The sequence below is a fragment of the Streptopelia decaocto genome (assembly GCF_964273445.1).
Source record: "Streptopelia decaocto genome assembly, chromosome: 25".
NCBI classification, from domain to species: Eukaryota; Metazoa; Chordata; class Aves; order Columbiformes; family Columbidae; genus Streptopelia; species Streptopelia decaocto.
The window spans coordinates 356356-365861 of NC_138680.1; the positions used below are offsets into that span (position 1 = coordinate 356356).

General features: G+C 50.5%; 1 protein-coding gene across 1 annotated transcript; it reads left to right on the plus strand.

Annotated features, from left to right (window-relative positions):
• Positions 1 to 6417: 6417 nt before the first annotated feature.
• Positions 6418 to 8465, plus strand: LOC309450104 (ciliary microtubule associated protein 1A-like; the record flags this gene model as incomplete). The annotated part of the gene is made up of 6 exons (XM_082072767.1): positions 6418 to 6523; positions 6610 to 6810; positions 7143 to 7244; positions 7426 to 7547; positions 7746 to 7883; positions 8379 to 8465. 6 exons carry the CDS (start codon positions 6418 to 6420, stop codon positions 8463 to 8465), a joined length of 756 nt encoding a protein of 251 aa, XP_081928893.1.
• Positions 8466 to 9506: the final 1041 nt, after the last annotated feature.

Sequence of the window (9506 nt, forward strand, 5' to 3'; positions counted from 1 at the left end):
GGGGGGGACCTTCCGTCTGGCTGGGGGGACACAGCTTCCCTGGTGGGACCGGCCTGCGGAGCTGGGCCAGGAGGGAGAGCTGCAGACACAGGAAACATTGGGGCTTTTCACAAAATGACTTCAACCTCATGTCCATCAATTCCCACTTTTACCATCTCATAACACATCGTGATGCTTAATACATCTCCCAGCTTTTGTATTCCAGCAAAAGCTTAAATAAACCATCTGTCCTACAGTAACAAAGCTTTACAGAAGACAGGAAACTACCGCTGAACCTCGTGCTGCTGAACCACGTGCTGCCATTTCTTTCTATGAGCTGCCATTTCTTTCTGTCAGTAATTGCAACATATGGAGCAAGAGACCCGAGAAATTGCCTTTCTTAGATTCCAGACCAATAGATACATATGAGTGTGAAAAACTGAAACTAAACTCATGAAGGAATCCCAAATTATCTTTATATCACGGGCCATGCTAATTCCTGCAGGCCTGGAGGGAGCAACTTCAATGCCTTATTCAGCTTTATTCATTAACTGAAATATTTTCATTGAAATAAAGTTTCACCAAAATAAAGTATTTTCATGTTAGTCTGCTGATTTTCTTAATTTTTCAACACTATTCTGTTTCACTGAAACAAAGATGCCTTGTTACCTTTACTCCACGTCTATAATTTCACAGAGACTCGTCATGTTAATTTGATGCTATTTACTACTATATGTTATTATTTGGTTTTGACATACATCAAATGCCGTGTGTCAGAGTGCTGTGATATTGGTCCCACGGGAAAGTGGAGCTTTTTGTATCTGCATAGTTGGTGCTTAAATACAATACATTTCAGAATAAGGAGCAAAATGAGTTTCTGAGCATTGAATGGTCTGTCAGAGGGAAATCCCATATTCCAGTACTAACCAACGAAGCAAAGTGTCTGCTGCTTACAGACCACAGGAATTTAATTGTCATATCACATTCTGGCAGGTTTCTTGCACTGACGGGGCTCTCATGACATTTCACAGTGATAATAATGATTCAGATTTCAATGGATTCAAATTTAGACTGCTGGGAAGAGAAGGGGACTCAAAAAGAGATTGCTGAGCAGAGACATGACGGCAAAGACTCTGGTGAACCTGAAGAGACGGCAATACTGCACTCTCAAACCCTCCATGTCTGCACATAGATATACAGATATTCTTAACGGCGCAGAAATGTGGAGCTGCTCACCTTGCAAGAAAAGATCCTGCTCACCAAGCAGGAGGCCCAAGCTTTACCACTAAACACAACTCCCATGATCTCAAACATCACTTCAGTAACTCGGGCTGCCTGGAAAAACTGCTCTTCACCCTTCCTCGTTTAATTGAAACTGTCCTTTCAATTCCAAAGGCCACCCATTAGCATTACAAAGTCACAGGACTTTCTCCTCAGTTCTGCTGCGCTGCTTTGCTCACATTCAGGATGCTGAGACAGCCTGATCTCTGAGGGAATTTTGTTTTGTTTTAAGCAGAAGAAGAGATATTCTCATTCGAGACACCAACAAGACGCCTAACAAGAGTCTTTTGCGAACAAAAATCCTTAAACTACTGTAAGCGGCTGAAGCGGACCGCGGTAAGTGCGGCGCTGCCCTGCGGTCCCTGCGCGCAGCAGCCCCGGCCCCGCCGCCTCAGCCGCCTCTTCCCGCCCTTTGTCCCGCCCGTTGTTCTCCCTCAGGGCCCGGCGGCCCCTCAGCGCCTCCCGCCGCCGCTGCCCCTGCCCTGCGCCCGCTCGCGGGACTGCGAACGGGGCCTTTAGACAGCAAAGAGACTATTTTCTAAAATAATGTGCCTTTGACAGGTAATTCTGGAACCTTTTCAGTGATTCTCTGCCACAGTTCGCACACAAAACAAACTGACCAACGGGACACAAAAGCCCGACATTCATGACCCTCCCTAACTGAACAAGCACGGCTTTCCAGAAGAATTTACATCACAGAAAATAAGTTGAAGCAAGGTGAAAACAATTCTTCTTCCCACCTAAAGTAACAGACACCCACAGGATTGAATTGCCTATTTATTGTAAAACAATTTCTGGGGGCAATGTTTTATCGGGCACCTGTACTTTGGTGCACTCTATGGCTACGTGGGACCTTAGAGCACAGTTTGGAAGGTACAAGGGCTTTTACTGGATAAAATCCCACCGATGTCAATCCCCAGCACCCCGGCTGCCTACGTCTTCACCCTGGAGTTCATGGAGCTGTTTCTTCCTCTTGCTTTTTCTTTGTTAGAGGATGAGATTTCCCAAGCGGCAGGGCTGTTGTTCTGAACAGTAACGTGCTTGGGAATTGGCCACGGGGCCGGTTTTCCCTGAGCAGGTTTAGGGTGGCAGGTCGCTCTCTTCAGCCTCCCGGCACCTGGACTCCTCAGGAACATCTGCCGCAGGAGCTGAATTCAGCGCTTGCCAAGGGCCCCAGAGTCACCCAGGGATGAAAAGCCCACAGTAAATACACTGCTGAGGAAACACCAAACACCGAGTCACCATCCACCATTTCTGTATTTAACTCCCTTTCTAGCAGAGACTGGAAAGAAACATTTTAGCACTAGTATGTGTGTTTTAATGTCAGACAAAGATCAGTGAAAGGGAAGGAAACATCAGCTACTTAAAAAAACAATGAAACTTCTCACAGCAACAAATACACACCTGAAATGCTGATGGGATTTCTTTTTAAAACACAGTTGAACAGCGCAATTGTCTGGGAACTCACCAGTTCTGCGCCGAACTGCAGTGGTTCTTGTAGGTCGCAGGATCTGTAGTATTGTTCTTATTCTTGGTGCTCCGCACCTGGGCCCAGTGAGTAACATTGCTCCAGCTGTTTGTTCAGACAAGGCAAATACGTTTTCACATTTCCCTGCCATAGCGGCACACGAGAGAGATGGGAACAAAACATAGATGGGTACAAAAGATAGATGGGTACAAAAGATAGATGGGTACAAAAGATAGATGAATACAAAAGGATGAATAGATGAATCCAGCAAAGTCTGGCTGGAGCTCGACGTCCTCTGCACTCAGCCCCAGCTCAGCTCACCTTTTCACATCAGCTGTGATGAGCTTTTCAGTCTGTTAACTGCTGAAATCTAGACTTTTCTTTTACTGTCTGCAAAAAACAAACTTCATGAATGTCTTTTACCTGCTGCTAAACTGTTTTTCTCTTTTGTTCACATACGTCCCCCAAAATGAGAAGGAAATGCAATGAATCACAGCCTCAGGACATCTCGAGTGCTCTGCTAATACCTGAGGTTTCCAATGAGCGTGCTGCACGAATAGGTGCAGCGAGCTGGAGGCTGCAAGGCACACGAACAGGGTGTGCGAGGAGGAGCGGCCAGTGCACGTCGGCACCCTTGTTCTGGCAGACGGCGTCGCTGAGGACAAGCCTGCTGGGTCAGGACGCTGAACTGCGCTGCACCCACAGCCAGCCCTGACCAAACAGAGACACAGAGAGAAGAGATGCAGAGCGACTGTCCAGAAATGGCACTGGGCTCGGGGGAACGAGCAGGGCAACAGGCACCCAGACAAGTGATGACAAGTGCCCATGGTCACCTTTTCCTCCTTTACCTCTTCCAGGTGGAGCTGATCAAGCCCCAGGCGCCTGCAGCCACGTTTGGACTGCGCCATTCCGTGTACACCACTCCCTGATCCTCCACCTTTGAGATGTGTTGAATAAAACAACGTGTTGCTCAGAGATGTTTTCTCTTCACCTTGAGACATGGGGAGGGGTCTTCTGTGGGTGAGGAAGAGCTGCTTGCTCTGTTCAACCCTACAAGCAGCAAAAACCCTGCAAGATTCAGACTGGAGGGCACAGAAATCATAAGAGGAAATGACGCAGACAGTTCTCGCTGCATATTTTCTCCTGATTGCCCTAAACACAACCAAATGAGGGCCCCGATTCCTCACTTTGCCCTGGACTTGTCTTCTTCCTCCTCTGAAACCTGCTGCACAGGTAATCATTAATTCCTATTTGAAAAGGCAAAAAGCAGTGATACAGCAAGGATTTCTCCTGGGTGATACGGGATATTTTTTATAGGTTTGCCATGATGTGTTTGGAGGCTCAATTACATAGTTATGACTTTGGACAGTAACACTTTGATTTTGGTCACTAATCCTATGTCACTGAAGGACGTTCTTTGACCAGAGACACGGTTCAGGTGTCAGACCAGGCCTGGAAAAATTAGGGCGCGAGTCGCCATTGTGAGCTGGCAGCTCAGAAGGCCCCTGGTATCCTGGGCTCAGCTTGGGCTGTGAGGTCACAGAGCCGCTCTGTGTCACACCTGGTGTGTAGTGCTGTGCACGGACACTGCTCCGGCAGTGCTGGCAGCGGCAGCAGCGGCGGCAGCAGCATCTGCAGCGGCAGCAGCATTTGCAGCGGCAGCAGCGGAAGCGCCAGCATTTGCAGCAGCGGCGGCTGTGGCCAAAGCAGCAGCAGCATCGGCAGTAGCAGCATTTGCTGCAGCAGCTGCAGCGGCCACAGAAGCAGCAGCAGCATTAGTGGCAGAGCCAGTGGCTGTGACACAAGTTCTTGGGATTCCCTTACACTCCATCAGCTCTCCTTCTACTCAGCTGAGGCTGAATATGGCAGAAAAGGCAAGAACCAAAGCTGAGGAGGGATTTTCACTTTGTTGATAGTCATTGAACACTATCCCAACAGAACCCTTCAGCTCTCGTCATGCCCTGCTCTGCCTTGCTATTGGCATTTCTCTGTTTAACTCCCTTTCCGTAGAGACTGGAAACATAATTTTAGCACTGGAATGTCTGTTATAATGTAAAATGTACATAAGTGAAAGGAAAGAAAAGAAAATGTCAGCTACTTAACGAACTAAGGAAACTTCTCGCAGCAACAAATATACACCTGTGATGCTGATGGGATTGCTTTTTAAAACCCGCAAAAATATTATGTGAAATGCAGTCAGTAAAGCTGCGTCTCTCACTCGGTGCAGCTCTGCTCCCTCCTGCTGGCCACATGTGCACGTTCTTGTGCCTTAAACCAGGGAAACCCAACTGCAGGAGATCCGAATACTCATTTAACCAAACAGCGCTTCATCAGAGCTCTTTGCGGGTTCCCTGCTCAAAGTGACGCATGTTTTGGGGTAATCACTGTTACTGAACAGACTGCAAAGGAAAATACTGAGTTTGCATCTTGGGAGTCACAGGGCACTGAGAACCCAGACACCTGTGCTGAGAGCTGGATTTGGTCATTAGAGCAAGATTATTCCTGCGGTAATCTGAGGGTGCGAGGGAAACAGTGATTTGGGGAGGATACGATACTTTTTATAGCTGTCACATTTTTGGCAACACAGTGTTTGTGGGTCCCTGACACGGACAATCAGAGATGTGGCGGCTGAGGTTCTGGAGTGGAAATGCTTTTCTTCTGCTATTGAAGCCCAAATCCCCCTCCAACAGTCTGAGAGTAACGAATCTGGAAATATTAGTTTGCCTCAGCAGGCAAAGCCTCTGGTGCCCAGTGGTGCTGTGTGACCGCTGTGTCACTTGTCACCTCTGTCACTGAGTGTAAAGACAGTGTAAAACCAGGTGCTTTGGAAAGCTCCCCCAGTCTCTGCTGATGTTCAAAATCTGTCTCACGTGCACCCTGAACATACACATGGAGACAGGACAAGCAGATCTCAGGAAGGCCTGGCCCTGCAGGCCGGACGTCCCCAGTCCCGCATCCCCAGCTGATGCCATCGCACAGCCCCCCGATGTCACAGAGCATTTCCAGGATGATCCCAGGTGTCCCCAGGGTCCCCTGGCCGCTGCCACCACAACCTCTCTTGCCACATCTCTGGCTGCCCTCCCTGACAACCTCTCTTGCCACATCTCTGGCTGCCCTCCCTGACAACCTCTCTTGCCACATCTCTGGCTGCTCTCACTGCTCGCCACGCTCTGTGCCGCAGAGACGAGGCAGACGCAGACGTTGTCGTCCTCATCCCTTTCGATGCCGCGGCTGAGACAGGTGAAGTCCGGAGACTCCTGCTTCCCTGCCATGGTTCAGCATTGGCCATGAGCTCCCCTGTGACCAGTGGGATTTGCATCCCCAGGCTTTGAACAAATCCAGTGGGGGGGAATCCACAACTGCTCAGGGCAAAGGGTCTCGACACCCTCATCGTACAATCTGTTATCAAGAGTTCTGGTGTTCTCTGGTGAGACAGGACTTGCACAGTACAGGACCAAGATGTCACCAATGGGTGACTGAGATCGTTTAAAGAGCCACTGTCAAAGATATGAGCAAAAGTGGTTTTAATATGATGTCGGAAAAATGCAACTGAACAAAGTTCCACGGCAAGGTTCACTAGTAACGTACAGCACAATCATTTGAACACTGATTCAAAACTACTAAGGCACAAAGCAAAGTACCAAGACACAATTCTGCTTTTTCCTCAGGCTTTCAAAGCACCTCCCAGCATGGACGGAGCTTTCGTGGGCACTTGGAGACCTCATCGCCCACGGGGCCTCATCTCGGCCCAGTTCACCCCCCCTGGACCCAAATACTCAGTCCAGGGGACAACGGGTAAGACAAGGAGCAGAGCGGTGTGTGGCACGGTGAGCACACCCGGCACAAAACCAGCTACAAACCCGCTTCCCTTTTCTTCCTAGGGTACATCAACCACAACCCCACCAAAGTCAGAGCCCCCGCGTACACCTGCAGAGGGGCAAAAGCTCCTGCGGAAGGCGGCTGCTCCCCAGGCCCTCGCTATTACGTGGAGCCCTCCATGACCAGGACTGGGAAGTACGTGGCTCCAGCCTACGCCATCACTGGACTGCCCAGGATCAAGACGGAGATCACACCTGGACCCAGTGAGTAACATTGCTCCAGCTGTTTGTTCAGACAAGGCAAATACATTTTCACATTTCCCTGCCATAGCGGCACACGAGAGAGATGGGTACAAAAGATAGATGGGCACAAAAGATAGATGAATACAAAAGATAGATGGGTACAAAAGATAGATGAATACAAAAGATAGATGAATACAAAAGGCCCAGCTCACCCTTTCAATGAGCTGTCGATGTTTCCCAGCAGCTGGCTCTTCTGCAGCTGTTAGGGAGAGCAGCTCTTGGTGAAATTGCCTCTTTAGACTGAGAAAAATACCAGAACTTCACCGCTTTTGTGCTGTTGTCCTCTGCCCCAGGCGATTACAGCCCGGAGAAGTCCAACCGACACATCTTTAAGTGCCCGCCTGAGCCATCCATGGGCTTCCGGAACAGGGGAGTCAAAACCGACTTCACTCCAGGTACGTGAGCACAGGAGATGGAAACCCCTGCAGCTGGGGAGGCCTCTATGACAATGTGCTGCTCGGCTTTTCACCCAGAGTCAGCTGGGAAAGGGGGCAGACATCCCTCCTGCTGCCCTGAGCAGGCTGCAGGGCGCCTGTCTCTGCCCAGAGGTTTCTTCTCTTCCCGTTGCTCTTGCAGGTCCCGGCACCTACACCTTGCCCAGGGTGCTGGGCCCCAACACGGCGCACACGGCTGCCAGCCCGTGCTACTCCATGACGAGCAGGAGCCAGCGGGATCGCTACGATGCCGATCTGGCCAAGGTGAGAGTCACATCCAGGGGCCGCAAAAACACACAAAGAGAAAAATCACTGCCCACGCCTCCACCAAGTTGCACTAGAAGGGCTGTGTGGTTCCCAAATCCTTTGCCCAGCTCGCTGAACTGGTGCATCCTGTGCCGGGCGCAGGTAAGAACAAACACCGGCCATTTTCACCCAGCAGCTGCCCTGACTCTCTTACAGACCCCAGGCCCTGCAGCGCTCCCGAAGATCGAGCTGGACGTTTTCAAAACCAGAGCTCCCGGGTACACCATGGGAACCCGCTCCCAGCTCCGAGACAAGACGGTCAAACCGGGGCCAGCGGACTACGGCACGGGAAGGGTAAGGCAGCCGCCTTCTGCTCCTGCGCGGCTTTGCCAAAGCATCTCCCCTTCCGCTGGGGCTGCCTTGAGCTGCACAGTGTCCTGCTGCAGTGACAAGCTGCAGGACAGCCCTCCTGTCCCTTCCCTTGTCCCCAGCCCAGCAGAGGGAAGGCAAGGAACACTGCTTTCCCCTTACGCTGTCTCAGCCAGGAAATGTTACAGGCTCATACACTGCGAGCTCTTCAGGAGGCCACTCCTCAGAAGGGACAAGCAGACACAGGTCCCCGCCTTCCTAATGCTGGGAAGATGATTTTGGAGGGGAGGGGAATCCAGTAAAGTCTGGCTGGAGCTCGACGTGCTCTGGACTCAGACCCAGCTCAGCTCAGCTCAGCTCAGCTCAGCTTTCCACACCAGCTGTGATGAGCTTTTCAGTCTGTTTGCTGCAGGGCAACAGGCACCCAGACAAGTGATGACAAGTGCCCATGGTCACCATTTCCTCCTTTACCTCTTCCAGGTGGAGCTGATCAAGCCCCAGGCGCCTGCAGCCACGTTTGGACTGCGCCATTCCGTGTACACCACTCCCCTGATCCTCCACCTTTGAGATGTGTTGAATAAAACAACGTGTTGCTCAGAGAGGATTTTTCTTCACCTTGAGACATGGGGAGGGGGCTTCTATGGGTGAGGAAGAGCTGCTTGCGCTGTTCAACCCTACAAGCAGCTAAAACCCTGCAAGATTCAGACTGGAGAGCATTGAAATCCTAAGAGGAAGTGACAGACAGGTCTAACTGCACATTTTCTCCTGATTGCCCTAAACACAACCAAATGAGGATCCCGATTGCTCACTTCGCCCTGGACTTGTCTTGTTCCTCCTCTGAAACCTGCTGCACACCTGGCTGAGGACAGATACAATACACACAGTGCGACTGGAGCTGAACGCTGCACCCCAAAAGCAGCCGGGTCCTTCCCTGCACGCTCTCAGCAGAGAGCAGAGCATCCTGGGGACAGCTCGGGAAAAATAATCACTAATTCCTATTTGAAAAGGCAAAAAATAGTGATACAGCAAGGATTTCTCCTGGGTGATACGGGATATTTTTCATAGGTTTGCCATGATGTGTCCTGGAGGCTCAATTACATAGTTATGACTTTGGACAGTAACACTTTGATTTTGGTCACTAATCCTATGTCACTGAAGGACGTTCTTTGACCAGAGACACGGTTCAGGTGTCAGACCAGCCTGTCCAAAGCACTCCTGCTCTGAACCAGCTCGTACGAGGCTCTACGTTTGCAATCATTAGAGCTTTATCCTGGGATACGTGATGGGAGACGCAGACAAGTGTCTGCAGGGGAAATTGGTGATTTGCACATTGAAGCCGTTATTTCAGCCCCAGCAAACGTCAAGGGCCAGCAAACTCTGTGCAAACTGTGCACAGGCACAACCTGGAAACAGAGGCAGGACCTGGAAACACACACACGACCTGGAAACACACACACGACCTGGAAACACGGGCACAACCTGGAAACACGGGCACAACCTGGAAACATGGGCACAACCTGGGAGCACAGGCAGCAGGAGCCCGAGACAGCTCCAGTTCATCTCCTCCAGTGTTCGGGTGCAAGCTCAAGACATTTGAGAACGTAGAGA